The sequence below is a fragment of the Larus michahellis genome, chromosome 1 (assembly GCF_964199755.1).
Source record: "Larus michahellis chromosome 1, bLarMic1.1, whole genome shotgun sequence".
Lineage (NCBI taxonomy): Eukaryota > Metazoa > Chordata > Aves > Charadriiformes > Laridae > Larus > Larus michahellis.
The window spans coordinates 107,304,848-107,322,222 of record NC_133896.1 but is presented as its reverse complement, the minus strand read 5'-3'; the positions used below and the strand labels follow the sequence as shown (position 1 = coordinate 107,322,222).

Sequence of the window (17,375 nt, the reverse complement as noted above, 5' to 3'; positions counted from 1 at the left end):
TTCGAATACCAGGTCTGTGTCACACAACTGGCAGCAAGACTGTGCTGGTACAGAGGGGCACTGAATGGTGGCCACCAAGGCTGACATCACCAGATCGCAACAAGATCCATCTGCCCTGTCAGCCCAGCTGTGACTCACGGTAGAGCGGCAGGAAGCCAGAGCCATCTCTGCTTGTCAGTCACTGCTGTAACTCTCCTCTCCCATCCTTGCTGTCTTACAGCCTTTGAAAAATTTCGGTGTGCAGCTCGCAGGTGGCATCATTGGGTCATCCTTGCATGAACAGATTCCCAAAATCTACCACTTTCTCAGAGAGGCAACTCAGCAGGTTCAACAGAACAGTTTTGTAACACAAACTATTAACAAAACCTACTCAGAAGCAAACTGGTGGACTTGGTAAAGCCATTGGATCCAACGGAGCAAGTGAAGCTGACATCTTTGGTCACGTTGAGGTGCAGTATGCCAGTGACACTGTACGGGCTGAGGCTGGACTCAGACACCCAGCTGACATTCCACACCACAGACTCGTTGTTGAGGATCCCAGTGATTTCAGGTTTGGGGAAACCTCCGTAAGAAGAACATCTTACCACCATCTCAGTTGATTCACAAGAATTACGGGATACGTTTGCTGTTATGTTTGGCTTACTGAAATCAGCTGAAACAAGAAAGATTTAGTTACTATTCTGTCAGATTACAGAGACAGCTGCGGTCCTGGTCACCCACGGTCAAAGCAAAGACTCCCCCATGGGGCATTCTTCCTCTGTCATAATCTGTTTGGTCTTTCTTGTTCCTTAGCATTCTCCCCACAGCCTTGACTGGATACGGCCTTGGCCTTTGCTTCTTCCCCTCCCTGGGCAGTACACAGACTTCAAAACCCCACCTCTCCAATGCCACTGTTTCTCTGTACATACGGCTGTTTGCGGAACAACAGAAGGAATCATAAAACAGGTAGGAAAAATATAGGATTGAATAAAAAAATCCGTACTACGGACAATGGTATACAATTTCCTTTTCCCTCCCTCATTAGTCCCTTCCCAGCCAGAAGCTCACAAAGGGTCCATCTCTCATGGGAAAGGAGATGAGTCTCATGTTGGTCTTTCAGACAGGATGGCCAGCAAGGGACTGAATTACATTTTCTGCATGAGAGCCCCTCCAGAAAGCCCACCTGGGAGCAAGACCCAGTCACACAAGTTTTTGCAGAAATGCATAGCAATACACAGGTCCTCCCAGACAATGTTCTCACTGGACTTTTTTCTCATTGCCAAAGCTTATTTTCAGAGGTTTCCCACTCACACAGCTTGTTTCATGCCTTCCCGCCCTGTCGAATGTATTGCTGTGTCTGCGAGGCTGCATGGTGAAACGGATGAGAGGACTAATATAAGTGAAGACGGAGAAGAAAGGTGATGTCATTTTTAGCCCGCTTCCCTTTGCCAGTCTGGTTCACCATGTTACTGTAAACAGTTGCATTGCTACAACTGAGGATGCCCACGGGTTGCAATAAACAGCCCCGGGTGAGGAGGAGGAGGCAAGGGGTGGCAGAGGAACTATTTAAAGCAACTCTTCCACTGGAAAAATCTCCATGGGACCACATCTTTAGCAAGAGAGGCACGGTCAGAAAAAGAAACTCAGCACGTGGCTTCCTGGTGGGCGTAAGTCACACCAACACCATTGCTGTCAAAGGCACCAAATTCTCCCTCCCACCCCTGCCAGCTGTGTGTCCGTAGCCTGCACGCCCCCTCAGGTGCTAGCCCCAGCCATGGCAAGGCCAGGCAGAGAGCTGTAGCAGCTTGCTCAACTCACTGCAAAACGACTCTTTTTGGAGCTGCTAAGAGGTTTGTCTGCGATTGCTCCCTGCCTGACTCACCATTTGACCGCATGACTGCTGGGATCTGTGCAAGGTAGGTGGCCTCGCGGTTGTAGCTGACCACAAACCCATGGTCTAGGCTACCAAGTAACTAGCAACTAGTGAAATAAACTTGCTCAACGTTGCACAGCCGACCAGTGGCGGACAAGGAGAGACCTGGATTTCCTTCCAGGCCCACCATCTGTTGAGCAATACAGCACTGACATCCAGTCTGGAAAGGCCCTTCAAACCTCCCAGATGGTTCCTTGATCAGTCACCAGGGAGTAACACCTTTCCACCTCTCTCAGGGTAGCTGGATTCCAGCAGGGGCAAGGGGACCTTTCTCTTTCCTGATCCACACAATAACTAATCCCACTTTTCCAAAGGGAGCAGAAGTCTACCACAATTATTACAACTGGCCTATTAAGACAGCAAGGGGATTTTTGGAAGTAAAGAAACTGGAGTATTTGCGGGGAGGAAAAGAGATCCGTTGTTTCATGTTTTTCATGCAGTTGATGACTCAGCCCTCATGGCTAGAGAGGGTGCTGGCAGTGCACTTCCCTTTTTTCATATTGGTTCCCAGAAAGATCACTAAATTTGTCTCCTTGCGCATATGCCCACCATGCCCTCAGACAGGCAGGCAATGGCCAACTTCAGGAGCTTGGTTTTATTTGCCAAGAAATCTCATTCCAAATGGGGAATGCTCATTCACTGGCTTGTCTGGAAGACTCCTGGAACTCTCTGCTGCTGAAAGTATTCAAATGTATATATATATTTATATATGTTAACAGTATCTCTGCCTTTAGTTGAAACCAACCGCCACACAAACAGTGGTGGAAATGGAAAATAATGTCTACGGAACTTTTTGTAGCCTCCAAGAAAAGATTCAGATTCGTTTTGAGCAAAAGAACTCGGGTTGTTTCTTTAAGGTAAAACGTCTCAAATCTCCAGCTGAGTTCAGTCTTTGGTTGTGGAGCTGCAGTGTAGCCTGCGAGCTGGCCAGCCCCCCAGGAGACCCTGGGCTCCCGAGGAGTTGGCTGCAGGGCTGGGATGCTGCTGTGGCCGCAGAGAAGCAATGTCACCCCATTCCTCTTTCGGCTTGGACGCTTCCCGTGCACCAGGGGCTTGGCCTCTGCTTTGCCCAAAAGACAGCAGGGGGCAGAGGTGGCCTCTGCAGTGGTACCTGGCGAGGTTTCCTGGGAGAGGTCCTTGCCCAAGAGGGAGGCATCAAGGGGAGCATGCTGGGCTGGTGGTGGGAAAGGTGAATTTTCTGTACCTGGGGTAGCTTTTGAAAGACAAGGAAGGAAGCTGCTAGAATGGAAATACAGGGGCCTTAGCACACCTTCCAGCATTCTTTTAGGCTTCCTGATGAAAGTCTAACTGCTACACTATGACTAAAGCTTGGAGGAGGGTCTTTTACCCCCAGAAGCCAGCATGGGAAAGCCTCAGGTGTCGGGAGGTAATCCACCTACCTGTAACAAAGAGGGTGACAGTCTCATCACACACAACAGATGGGTTCTGCGAAGATCTGAGGTGCTGAACTACGCACTGGTAAGGGCCATTGTCCAGGATTTCCACGGGGGAGATCCACAGGGTGAAGTTTCTGTCATCCATCTCTGTCCGGTTCATGTACCGCTTGTCCTTGGAGATCTCCTTCCCCTCTGCGTAAGCAAGTACTACCTCCATGGTGTTCTTCTGCCAGTAGACACGGTAATTATGCAGGCTATCCGAGCTTTCAATTTCATGACAACAAGGCAGGCCAACTTTTTCCCCGAGTTTGCTTTTGACTTTCTTCTCTAGTGCATAGCCTGTGGGTGGGGGGCAAACAAAAGTCAGTGAGCCGGTGATATAGCCTTGTGCCAGGTCTCTGCTGCATAGAGCTCACCTCTTTGGGCTTTGTCCGCGCCCACTGATATACCTCATCATCCACCGAGCTGTTTACAAGTTCAGCTCTGCACTGAGGGGAGGGCTACCTTGGCAATGCCTTTTACATGATGTTCCAGTCCTACTTAGGATGCTGAGCTAGCGGGCACACGATATCTGCATGGGTTACTGAAGGCAAAGGCAGAAGAGTTATCTGCCTGAACAGAAATTTTGCTGGCCCCTTAAAAAACCCACACCTCAGAGTAAAGAATTGCCATTATTCATGTAAAGGGATAAAAACATACATGCCCAAACTGCGGTCTCCTCTGCTCTCCCTTTTCAGAGCCCAGTGTTTGGAAAGTCTGTGTCACCCTCCAGTGGGTTCCCTGCATGCCAAACAGGACCCCAGTGGACTATTAGTTTGGGGGCTTGGGGGTTTTTTTGGAAGGTTTGGGTTTTTTTCTAACAGAAAAAAACCCGAACCTTGCAAGACCCCAGAAGCTAGAAGCAACCCTACAATGATAAACAAAGGTTACAGCCACACGATCGTCAGCCTCCTAGTACTAGCAAATGAACAATTTTACGAAGTCTAGCTAAAACAAATTTATAGTTGCAAAGGCCCATGGGGCTCCCTTGGGATTACTTGCAAACCAGTATAGGCATTCCCCAACTCCTGCCCAGCGACTGTGTTGGTGCCATACCTAGGACACAGGCATGTGCCTACAATAATAAACTGAGGCTTTTGCCAGGGGGAAATTAGGTACAACTTTGACCAGGTTGGCAGTAATCCCCTTGCTTCGCACTATGACTTCTATGCGTGCTGCTCCTGTGATCAGCCCTGCTTCCCCCATCCCCGTCCTCTTTCCAGGGCGTAGGTGCTCAGAGTGGCCAGGACCTGAAACAAGAGGGAGCAGGCTAGCAAGGAGCTCCTGCTGTTGCTGGAAGAGCAACACAGTACTGACGTGCGATCCTGTGCTATGGTAAGGCCAGGGCAGATGGTTGGGCTTTCACCAGGGTTTGTGCCAGGTGAAAGCCGCCTTCAGGATGATGCTTATCCCTGTGCACTCTGCTTTGTTAGTCCAGAAGGTTGGGTTGCTTTATGCTTGCCCCGCTTGCCCCAGCCTCACCACCTTAGCGCCCACCGCCACTAGTGGAAGGGGGATACCAATCTGTTGCACCCCATTGACTGAGAGCGGAAAAACAAGGAAATAGCTGGCCTCAGGATAGAGAAGATTCAAATTCCCTCTTCCCTCCCTGCAGAATAGATCTCAGTAAACCTCTCTGAGTGAGAAAGTGGGAAAGTCCTGACCAGGCAGCGTGTCACTGATGGGGAGAGTGCAGCATCACCCGTCGGTGGAGGTGAGACCCCAAGTGCAAAGCCTCTGCCTGACGCGTGAACTGAACGCTTGACAAAGCTGAGCCTAAGAACTGCCACCCACCCCCAGCAAAGTCTGGCTGATGCTGGCTCAAGCGTTATTGTCACGGCTAATGTCTAACTGCAGCCACGCTGTCCTCAGGCACAGAGCGCAGCGCTCAGGGTGTGACTGGGATGCTGTGACATTCAGATTCAGATGAAGTGCCCAAAACGGCCACAAGCTTGTTGCCTGATAGGAATCATTTGCTTAGCAGTGACTCACAGACCCTTGGGACACCGTCACACAGCCGGCAGGCAGCGAGACCCCTGCGGCGCGCTGACCTGTGCCCAGTGGCACATCCTGATGAAGTGCTTCGCGGTCCTCCAGCTGCTGGTACTGGAGGGAGACAAGCAGATGCTCAGCCAGTGCCCCAGCACAGGCAGATTTTGGGGCAGCATTGGGGGCTGCTTGCTGAAGTTAAGCCCAGACAGAGAGCCTGGGACAGAACATAAGTTTTCACCTCCCTCCCCTGCGGCTCACCTACCCCTGTCCCACTTGCATGGTTTACGTTAAATCTGTAGGAACCACACTGAAAAATACTGAGGAGGTCCTGGCAACACTATAGAATGCTTTAATATCACTTATATAAAATAGAATATGTAATTAAATGAGCAGCTTCTCATTTAACTGTTTTGCCTCCACTGAGCCACATCATTGGTCTTCCAAAGGGAAAAGATTCAAATGCATTTTCCCCCCCACCCCGCTACCTGTACTTCCCCTTATAATGCATCGCAGACTCTGAGCAACCAGACTGGGGCAGATTAGGAGCCCACTCAGCCTGCTGACCTGTGTCAGCCAGCAACTGGTAGCAGAAATGGTTGAGAAACCATTTCTTCCCCACTGCAGGGATAAGAACTGTCATTCCCTGCCAACCTTTGGCAGCCAGGAATTTAGGGATTTCTTGTCACCAGCAGTTTAATCGCTATTGTTAGACCTACCCTTCGGGAACAGTTCTTGCCCCTTCAGGAACACACATATATTTTTGGCATCCACAACATCCTGTGATGGTGAGTCGCCCAGTTTGATTACACACTATGTGAAAAAGCATTTCCTTCTGTTCACCTTAAAAGCGGACCACTTTAGGTTGTGATTCTTGAAGTTCCTCCTCCTGCCTGTCTGCATGCATTTGTGTGCGTGTGTTTTTTCCCTCCACCACATCTTTGCTTGTGCTCACAGTTCAGCTTTTGCTATTGCTGGAGAGACTCGCAAGAGCAGCCAGTCAAACTTTGGAATTGTGGAGCCTGATAGACAGTTTTCTATTTTCTTTTGCAGCAACAGGGGAAGAGTAGGCGTTCAGTAAATGTCAGGTTGACACCACATCATGAGTTGTATGAGGTTCTCCGCCCCTTGCCCCTAAGAGTCTCCTTTGCAACCAAAAGGAGAACAAAAACCTCCTCAGCAGTACATGTACAGGGGCTGGAAACTCCTGCTGATGTCACATCTACCCTTAAAAGGCTCTGCACCCTTGAAACTGCAACCTGAGTGCTGCAAGCCTGAAGGAACCAAAGTCCACGAGGAGTCATTCAGCCCCACAAAAGTCCCCTTTCACTTTAAAGGTGAACTGCAAAGCAAAAATGAAAATTCAGTTTTGTCCCATTTCTGTGCTGAATGCTCTCTGTAATCAGGCTGTGGGGGAAGTATCCACCATGGAAATAACTTTTAATGACTTTTCTAGAAAAAAAGATCCCTCCTCTTTCCACCCTGCCCTTGAAGCCCACCCACTTCCTTGCTGTGCATGCATGTTGCTCCATCACTGGAAGCCCACGGCATGTGGCAACACCGAACCGATGAAAGGACTGACTTTCTGTTCCCTGGTCAGAAAAACATGTTCCGTTCAAATTACGCCTGTGCTGCAGTTGCCCCACATGGCAGAGCTCATGAGAATGGAAAGGTGAGTCTAGAGGAAACCTGTCCTTTCTTGTTTGCTCTGAGAGTCAGTAAGCAGGAGAGCTGTTGAGCCTGTATCCCTATTTCCTTCACTCCTTGCCCAAGCTGTGTTTCAGAAAATCCCTGCCCACAGAGAGCTTGGCTCTCCTGACCACGCATACAGTCAGGTGGTGTGGGATTGCCTCCGGGACAGAAGTCCTGCAGAGAGATTTGACTGTAAAAGGCAGTAAAAGAACACACCATGCTTTAGAGAAGCAGTGCTGAACTGTTGGAAACCTTCAGGTAATTCCTGGTGAACAGAAACCCCCAAGCCATTCTCTTTCCCCTCCGTCTGCTATTTCTCTGCCCTTCTGAACTGCTTTGCCTTTTTTTTTATCTGACCTTGTGTTACCTCATTTCACACACAACCCACAAAGCAACACACATGGAGGGAAAGGTTTTTCCTGGTGGGCCTGGATTCCTTTGCTTCCTCCATCCCTTGTGTAAGCAGCAGGTAAGAGAGTGGATCTGCACTTTTTTTCTACCGAAAGTCCTGCAGAAAGCTCTGAGGCAAATTGTTGGTGGCCCTCCAAACCAGGAGGATCAAAAGAAGCCTTGCATTTCTTTTTTCCTTAAGGGCCCCTATTCATCTTTGCAACAGCAGCCAGTGTCTCTACTCTTACATTGTTGGCAACACCGACTGCCTGGACCATGCAGCCAGGACTCCTGCTCCACCGGGACACTGACAACTTTCTTGCCCTCCGCTTGTGCATAGGCTGGAAAAAGGGACTCGGGGCAGCTCTGGGAGGAGGTTCACATCATGTCGTGTCGAGGCAAGGGCACTTCTGGTAACTGGCACTGGGCCAGCTGAGGAAAACACGTCTCGTGGAGCTGCGGCTTTTCTACTGGTGGCCATCCCCTGGGGTCAGTGCAAGAATCACACCCAACAGTCCCCGGGTAATTCTGCAGCTCAGGCCCCTCGTTTTCTGTGAATAGCACATTTGCCCCAAACTTGCAGGATTTATCCTTTGAGGACAACGCAGTATTTTATGGGGATTTCCAAGAAAGCCAGATAATCATTTGAAAAATTGAAAAAATTTGAAAAGCTAAGTCTTTAAAAGACTAGACGCTCCTCCTTGATCTTTTCTTTATCCCAGGTGGTTTTACCAGTGAGGAATCAGATTCTCTCAAAGCTTTCCATGGAGTTAAAATTCAGCAAATATCCTGTCCTACGCGGGAATACATGAAAAAATACTTTGTATTTAAATCAGTGCTGTGACAGACTCCTGTGTTCACAGGAAAGGCCCCATTAGATGCCCAGGTGACTTCTACGTGGAGACGTTGTGACATTTCAGTGGCACATAAAAGCACTGCCTTCCTCTGCTTTTTGCTGCAAAGACCCCACGAAATGAGAAAGATGGGATGAAGCAGAAAAAAGTGGGTGCTGTCAGGCCCTGCTGCCTGTCCTCTTTCAGGAGTCTGTGGCTGCACATTAACGTGGGCACGAGTGCCCGGCAAGCCTCCAAGGCTCCTTCTACCCAGACTCTACTCCAGCAAGTCGAGGCATGCAAAGGGAGGTCTTGGCACGCAGGGAAAGGAGGAGCGGCCCTTTCCCCTTGCACAACCCCAAGCCCAACCTCCGCATCACAAACCACAGGCCTGCTGCTACCCTTCCGCTGCTCTAGGCTGCTCTGGCAAGGCAAAGCAAAGCAGCTGCAAGCCCAGTTTGCTTCGCTCATGCCAGGGTGACCTCTTGCGAGGTCATGTGCCCTTACTCATCCCAAAGGCGGTGAGAGAGAGGAGCAGAAGAGAAGGCATCCCGAAGACAAGAAAAACAGTGATGCACTTCATTCGGCAGCGGTTCCACTCGGTCTCGCTTCCCTGTACCCACTCACGCTAGTCAAGCGTGCCCATGGCCATTAAGTGATGGGATCAATCCTACTTTACGATGATGTCACGGCAGGCCTGAGGTGGGGAAATGGTTTGAAGAGGTTTTTCTAAAAGTTCGTCTCTGCTTGCTTCTGCACCATAACCTCGGGGCGCCCCGCTTAGAGCGGTATAGCAAGGGTACGGCACCCCTTACATGGCTTTATGCACTTCCCATCTTCAGATTGCCGCATTCCTCCTAAACAAAACAGATTTGCCCAGCTCTATACCGCGTGATTTGGCAATGGTTATAATATCGTCATGGTGGTTTGGTGCCTGACTCCTTCAGCAGCTTTTGTTCCATTTTAATCCTGTTTTGTTTCACATGCAAAGCCTTTAGTGAAAAAATCATGAAGTCATGAAGCGGCCGTGAAAACCAGAGGACACCTTCCTGCGCCGAAAGACAGAAAGACAGCCCATCTTTGGGGGTACACACTAATCCCATTTTTTTTTTGCCAGCAGCATGTTAACTTGAGGCCCTATTGATGACAAATGAAATTATCAATCTTATTTGTCTCCCTGTGCATACTTTGATAAGCAGCAATATACGGTAGGTAGCACTCGTTTTAGAGGGGTTCACAGTGTGCTCTCAACACATGCTGGTGTCTGATGTGGTCCCAGTTTTAGACATACGGTACTCCCACCGAAGCCCTCCCTCTGACTGTGGTTACCTTTGCAGGTTGCAGACCAAACACTGTTTTCTCCAGTTAGTCGCTGCTCAACAGAAAGCAGATTTCATGTGCCCCTGATTGCCTTTTTGCCACGAGGCCAGCAAGGCAACCCAACTAGGCAGGGAATGAAAGTAAGCACCTTTACTAAGTCACTACTCTGTCAAAAAACCTGGCTGCAAAGGGAAGGAAACTCCATTAATCACGAAAAAGTTCCAAACTCAGCAATCAGCAACTGAGAAGATGAAAGGGAATCTTAAATACTTTGGTAAAGGGGCTCGCTGCAGCGCTGGGGCAGCTCCAGCCCACCCAGTACCCCTCCCAGTACCCCTTTCCTCTTGCTCCGGCAGTGCCCAGCTCGCCTTTCAGTACGCCTTGAGATAAAGATCTACTGCTTTCTGAGTCACCACTGCCCCACGATGGGACAAGCCCACCACCTGGGTATGTCCAGTCTGCTTTGTTTATAAGATGAGTAAGATCACAACTCTTTGCGAGCCAGTTGGCAAATTTCTCATCTTGGCACTAGCCAGGAGGTCAGATCCAAGCAAGGAGCCAAAGTACTTGGGGATGGGGACTATATCATGTCTTAAGATCTTCCTCTTTGCTGCAGACCCTTCCCCATGGGTGTTGGTTGGGGAGGAAAGGAAGCGATGGGGACAGAAGGACGTCTTTGACTTGGGGAAAGGAGCGAAGGGAAGAGTCTTTCTGAACCTTCCCCCCTTCTCCATTCCCAGCATGCCAGTGGGTGACCTCGCTAGAATAAAAAAGGGTAGAGGGGACACAAAATCTGGATGTCCTCAGAGGATTTGCATATTTTAGTTTCTTTCAAGTTCAAATTCCTGCAACTGGCTCAGCACTCTTACGATTCCCCAGTTTGGGGGCAGAAACTAGATGTGAAAGTTGTGTAAGACAGGCCTTTGGGGGAGATTTGTCACACACAAAGACAAAAATAAATTTGTTAATTTTCTCCCCTGCAGACTCTGTCCCTCGCTGACTGGATCACTTTGTACTTCCTCTATGTTTATCTCCCAGATGAAGATGTTCTCAGATCATTTTCCCTAATTCCTCCAGAACCACTGCCATGCATGCTGCTGTCCTCGCAGCGCGGCTCTTGAAGTTGAGGTCCTCCTCACTGCTTCAGGCCCCAGTTTTCTTCAGTGCTTGCTAAATCTCACTGCTTCGCAGGCTGCCCAAGTAGCCAACCCGCTCTTGAAACTAATAGAAGGTGAAAGTGCCCAGTAACCAGGAAAATCAAGTAGATACCTCTCACATAAACTCACTCAAAATTAGAGAAATTACAATTATTTTTTTTTTCTGCTTCTAAAGTACTTGCCCACAGCCACAGCAATATTCACCAGCGCAGCTAATAACACTACAGGCCTGCCAGCCATTATCTCGTTATAAAAACCCGGTCCTTGCGCAGACACTAACTCACGAACGCTCTGCAGACAACAACCCTAACACTAACCCTGCAGCTGGAGGACCGTCAGGAGGAGAGATTAAACAGCCTTATATAAGAGTGCAGCATGGCGAATGGTAATGAACTGAAAGATGACTAACGAAACAAGACCAAAGTGGTCCAGGGGTGTCTGAAAGCTACAAAAGCCACAGGGAGAGTGAAATGAGAGACTTGGGCAGGGGCCGCTGGAGACACCGGCTGGGAGCAACGCAGGGCGGCTCGGGAAAGGGATTCATTCGGCTGGTAGGAAGCAGTGTCTGATGGTGAGGTCTGTTCAGATTGAAGCACTTCCCCTGGTGCAGGGATGAAATCTTTGTTTGCCAGGCATTTAAAACTACACAGGAGGGCACCTGCTATGCCAAGGGCAGCGGTGCGCAGAGGGACTTGCCTCAACGGTCTTTTCTAAGAACTTTTTATATGATACGGTAACACTCCGGGCTCGCCAAAAGGTGAACTTCTTTTGAGTGCAGCATAGATAGAGATGCCACCATTAGCCAGCAGTCAGCACTTTTATTTTCAGCCAGGGAGTCCCCTGGGACCAATGATATTTTAAAAGCGTAACAGTGAAAAAGCAAAAGCAAAGCCTGTGGCATTTCCATGTTGGGAAATATATACATATTCTCAAATGACCTCCTAAGGCTCCTGATGGCGATGTCCCTCCTATGGGACAGAACATCTACAATTAAACATGAAGTTTTTCTTTTTAAAAACAAAACTGACCTCCTTTTGCCAAGCAAACAGCCTTCACTGCGTTCAGCACATTTGCCTTGCCATCTCCTGACAAATACCCCATCTATGTGCGCACAGCGCTTATAGTAGGAAACGCTTGTTTAAAAGGAAGGAGAGTTTCTCTGAACGTGGAAATTCTTCTCCAGCCCGGCACAACCTCCGAGTGCAGCCAGACAACAAACTGGCATCGATCTCATGCCTTGCCCACACGAGCAGAGGTGATCTGGCTCCCCTTTCCCTTCCAAATCCAAGTGCTCCCACTGCTTTCCTTGCCGGGCTCTCCAGAGGCTGGTTGAATATGCCCCTTTGGTGTAAAACAAGGGGAAAAAAAAGAAACTTTCTGCTAAACTGGGAGTCGAATTAGCTCATCCATGGATCAGACACATACCAGAACTAGTACAAAGGAGGGGAGGATCGCGCGGCCAGAAGCAGAGGAGAGAGGAGCAGGATTGCACCTTTTGTTTTGGCCCCCTCAGCTGTGCTGCCTGTCTGCAAACCCCTCTGGGGTACACAGCGTTGGGTGTAAAAGCAGACTGGCACTGAAGACAGTGGGCTGACCCCCACAGAAAACTAACTCATCACAAGTGAGGCAAGGGGATAACTCCATCAGGGGCAGCCTTCACTTCTGTCAGGTTAATTCTGCCCATTAAACCACGCTCGTAACTCAGAATCGAGGCAGCGAGAAGCAGGAAAGGTGTGAGGGCACACAGGGTGGCAACTTCTGCTGGTAACCTACCGCAGCGTATAAAACTTCAGCCCCAAACTTTGCATGTTTAAATGTGGGAATGTCTGACTTCATATTGCAAAAAAGTTACAAATGTCTCAGTGATCCAAGAAATGCAAAAAGGCTGTTGCCCTCAGAGTAACGCCAGCTCACGGGAGTTATCTGGGTTCGTTCTGATCGAACTGGAAAAAGGAAACAGTGTGGATGAAAGGAGCGTTTGAGAGGTAGCTTTACAAACCCAGGATGCAGGCGGATAACTATGTTTTGACTGTGTAAGGATGTAGCTTGTCTGCATTTAATTTTCTGTGTTTTTTCTAAAGAACTCTTTCACTTAAAAAAACACAGCAGAAGAAGCAAAAGAGAGTCTGTAAGCAAAACCAGGAGCCTTTAGTTGGGTTTCTATTTCTCCAGACAAGTTGTTACAGCAGGTTTCATTCTGGATAGGCAGACAGAGAGACAGACAGAAAAAGGAGTTCCTTAGTTCCCCTGCTCTTGTTTTTGAATCAAAGACCTTTCCTTTCTGCATGTCTGGAACAGGAGGAGACAGAAACTCATCCGAAAAAAGAAATTAAAAACCCAGTTGAAGGCAGCAAAAGCAATAATACAGAAACTCAATTTGCATCCAGCGATCAAGTGGGAAAATCTGGTACGTAAAGAAAAATTTCTGCCATCTCCACCATGAAATCCACCCTAGGCACTACCCATACCGGAGCCGGCATGGAAATTAGCCGCCAAGCACCTAAATCTCATTGCTAGACACTTCAATATTTGGGGGTGGCCACGAAACAAGGAATCTTTCTTGTTCTCAGTCTTCTTTGTCCCTTTCTGAAACCCAGCTCCACTCTGAGCTCTTTATCGGCAGTAACACATGAGAGGGGATTCCCAGAGTGAGCCGACGCTCGCTCGCGATGTGGAGGGAAGTGGCTATTCCCCACACTCCCAACTCTCCAATAACTCAGAAAAGCTGTAGGGATTTTCCTCAAAACTTCCCAAAAAATTTCACCACTGGGAAGAAACCAAGCACTAGACGGTCCCCAGTCAAATGAAAAGACCCCGGAAAAGTCTAAAAGGAATAATCCACGGACAAAACCCAGGCTCGCTGGGGCCCTGCAATCAGTGGCTACACCACGTTTGCACACAGGGCAGGGGAAGGTCGTCCTGGGTGACTCCTATCAACGTTTTCCTAATACAACAAACTGTGACTAAGGACATCCTGATATTCGTAGGTAGGTATGAAGGTGCAGTGGTAGGAGAAAAACAAGCCCATGGGGCAATGTGTTCAAACCGTAAATAAATAAGTTTGTGCTGTAATCAAGGCTGTTCTGCCACTTTTCCAGTGTGCTGAGGCAGCAGGGTGTTGCACATCAGTGTCTCCAGCAGCAGGTGACATCTCAGAAGCAGCTCTAAATTACACTGGCATTTCAGTGGGTCACCTCAGGTGAACCCCAGAGTGGCAAAATTAAATTCAAGGGGAAACAAATGTACCTATGTAGCTTGGGCATACATGAATTCCTATGAAATACAACCTTCAAATCATCCTTTTTAATTAAGACCCTCTTAAAGCCTTCTTGTGCCACGATGTGAAAATTCAGCCTGGCATTCCCTATATTACTATTTCACTCACACAGGGCATACGCAGAGCACTGCTTTCACCCTAGCATGCTAGTGGACCTTTCAGAGCACCTCAGCACGGAGCTGCGCCAGCACCAGAACACCTGGGCTAAACCCAAGGGTACAAGATGTAGCCACAGGCTCTGGGTGCCAGCTTTGTCTGTGCCTTCCTGGGGTCATGAGCAGTCCCACATGGGGTCAGTTCTGTAAATGCTGGCCTTGGTGACTCACTTAACAACGCGAGGGAAGTCACTGGCAGGGCAATGGCAGGCTTCCAGGGCTTCACCATTTTGCCACGACAAGGTCAGAAGTCAGTCCTTGTGGTCCCTGTGGGCGACCTAGAGAAGGCATCACCTACAACTGCCAGTAAAGCTTTTAAAACCACTTATTTGCGGGTACTGTACCATGTATTTTTAAGGGTGACTAACATAGGAATACCTCTTTTTTGAGAGAAAGGTGGCAGGGTGTGTATGTGTGCATGCAGAGAGAGAAAGGAAGAGCCTTGGCTGTGCTGTTCTTATCAGTCGGCCAAGCAACCTGCTCCTGAGGCACCAGGACTTCCACAGACTCATTGTGTGGGAAACATCTAACAATTACAGCCCCAAAGCTGATATAATGCTTTGTAAAAAAGAGTTTTTTCCACTCTGCTTCTTGCAGAATTAAACCCCAGAATTTTGTAATCAATCAGATTTGGAGAAGTAAGTCTTCTCAGCAACAGGATGACCAAACCCTGCTGGCCTGTGGATTTGTGCCTTGTGTTTCCAAGCCCAGGCACTTCTCCCCACGTCTCCCAGCCCGTTCCCAAGCCCTCGGTGCTGCCACGCTCCTTACAGCCCCCTCGCAGCTGCCTCCTGCCCTTTCTGTCAGCTGGGCATGAGGAGGGGCAGCCCGGGCTCTGGCTAGTTAGGTGCTGCTCGTGGCTAGCCAGCATCTTCCATGTAGCGGGCAAGGATGCCGCATCTCTGCCAGCTCTGCCTTCCTGTCAAATTGGGTTGAAACTGGGCAGGGGATTTGAAAGTTAGGAGCAGGGGCCTGAGACACAGATGGAGAGACAGAAAGCAGGATAAACTATCATTCCCTTAGTAAATCATATTGAAAAAAGTACAACTGTAGGAACACCTAGTTTTCTATTATCAAATTCCTAGTTTTAGTACTGGATATTAGCATGTATCAGACTGTATATCCAAGTATTGCCCACCTTTGGCCTTGGAATCAGCATCTTTTTAGAGAAACTACACAACCAGCTAATTACCACATGCTCGTAATTACACAGAATCACAGAATGGTTTGGGTTGGAAGGGACCTTAAAGATCATCTAGTTCCAACCCCCCCGCCATGGGCAGGGACACCTCCCACTAGACCCAGGCTGCTCAAAGCCCCATCCAGCCTGGCCTGGAACACTGACAGGGATGGGGCATCCACAATTTCCCTGGGCTGCCTAATTACATTAATAACATACCGCAAGCTCTTAAAGTACAGAGAGAAAAACAGTTCTGCACATGATAGATTGTTTGCCCATTGCAATACGGACAAAATACATCCACGCTTGACACGTGCTTGGCAAGCACAGAGGTAGGGGAAGGAGTGCGGGGGAAGATAGGAGAGCAGAGTGGCATTTGAAGTGGTTTTTGTTCTTTACAAGTAAGCTCCACGATTCAATCCCTGTTAAATTATCTGAGTTTTGTTTTAAGATTCTGAGACAAACTCAAACTGAAACTCAGCATCAAATATCTCCCAGTTTCACAAAATCAGCATGAAAAACTCCTAATTTTACACCACTTGATTTTTAATCAAAGCCTCAGTCCAGCCCAAGTTTTGCTCTAGAGTATCGTTAGCTGCAATGAAATACTAAAATTGCTGATAAGCACAACCTATTTTGCATCCACAACGAAACACAGCTAAGAAGTGAATTTTGTGTGGTTTCAAGGTTAACATTTCACACAGCTGAGAAGACTCATCCCAAGCCTCTTGAGGTCAGGAGGGACAGGGCAGGACGGGGGACAGCATCCGGCAGGGACTTGGGTTGTTGGAGAAAGCATTCGCCGTGCACTGTGCTGCCTGGGTGTTGGAGACCCCTCCAACCTGCCGCCCTGCCCTGTCTTCCCCACCACACACTCACTTTTAGCCATCCAAAAAGCTGCAGAAATTGCCCCACCACCAAAGCTGAAGCCGGAGGAGCTGCGTCATGTACTTCCTGCAGCTGTCAGATGCCCTGAAAACACCCTCATCTGGGATGGGTGACCACGGTTCCTTCTGCGAGCTGGCAGCCTGGCGTGGCCAGCCTGGGGAGCTGAGAGCTCACAGGTCCTCGGCGCTCACTGCCATGGCTAGCAGAGCCAGCCACCGCAAGCCCTGGCCCAGCCTCAGCCCTGGCAGAATCACAGAACCACAGAATGGCAGGGGTTGGAAGGGACCTCTGGAGATCATCTAGTCCAACCCCCTGCCAGAGCAGGGTCACCTAGAGCAGGTTGCACAGGAACGCGTCCAGGCGGGTTTTGAATGTCTCCAGAGACGGAGACTCCACCACCTCTCTGGGCAGCCTGTGCCAGTGCTCTGCCACCCTCAAAGTAAAGAAGTTCCTCCTCATGTTGAGACGGAATTTCCTGTGTTCCAGTTTGTGCCTGTTGCCCCTTGTCCTGTCGCGGGGCACCACTGAAAAAAGTCCAGCCCCACCCTCTTGACCCACGCGCCCGTTAGATATTGATAAGCATTGAATAGATGCCCTCTCAGAAGACACCAGAACGAGTGCCCCGGGGGCCACCGTCCCCTGCTGACCAGCAACAGGGTTCAGGCCCAGCACACCCCCTCCCACGCTCCCACACCGGCCGCTCCTGCTTACCTAAATGAAGGCAGAGTAGCACGAAGAGCCCGAGCCCCAGCCACCTCCTCAAGGCCCGTGCTGGCGGGGCGGCAGGCAGGCACGCCATCTTCCTGTAGCTCCTGAGCCGGGAGGAGAGGGGGACAGGGTTAGGGGGTGGGATGGCGCCTGAAGGAGCCACAGCACCCACCACCACACCCCTCTTCTTCCTGCCCCAAAAAAAACACCAGCAGAAGCCCAGCCCGCCCTGTTTCCTCCCGGAGGGTACTTGTGGCTTCCCTGGGCGAGCGGCCCGGAGGCCACCCCCTGAGGCAGGGAGTAGGTGGGGGGCTCAGCGCCAGTCCATGGGCACCCGTCTCCTGCCGCAGGGCTGCCGAGTGGCTGGCTCCCTGCCAGGGCACGGGGGGAAGGCCGGCCGGCGGGCGGGTGCTCGCCTTCATAAGCTGCCTCATGCCC

At 49.7% G+C, this 17,375-nt stretch overlaps 1 protein-coding gene across 2 annotated transcripts in view; it reads right to left on the bottom strand.

The window, feature by feature from the left end:
* Positions 1-17,375, bottom strand: part of LOC141747804 (T-lymphocyte activation antigen CD80-like) — a 26,417-nt gene extending 9,042 nt beyond the window's left edge. Inside the window, exons 1-3 of one of the 2 annotated variants that reach the window (XM_074598574.1) lie at positions 16,941-17,375; positions 3,313-3,648; positions 371-652 (exon numbers count right to left, since the gene is read on the bottom strand). In XM_074598574.1, coding sequence (XP_074454675.1) covers positions 371-652; positions 3,313-3,648; positions 16,941-17,028 — 706 coding nt within the window. In that variant the 5' untranslated portion in view covers positions 17,029-17,375. The remainder of the gene's footprint in view (positions 1-370; positions 653-3,312; positions 3,649-16,940) is intronic. The other variant, XM_074598582.1, reaches the window with a different exon arrangement.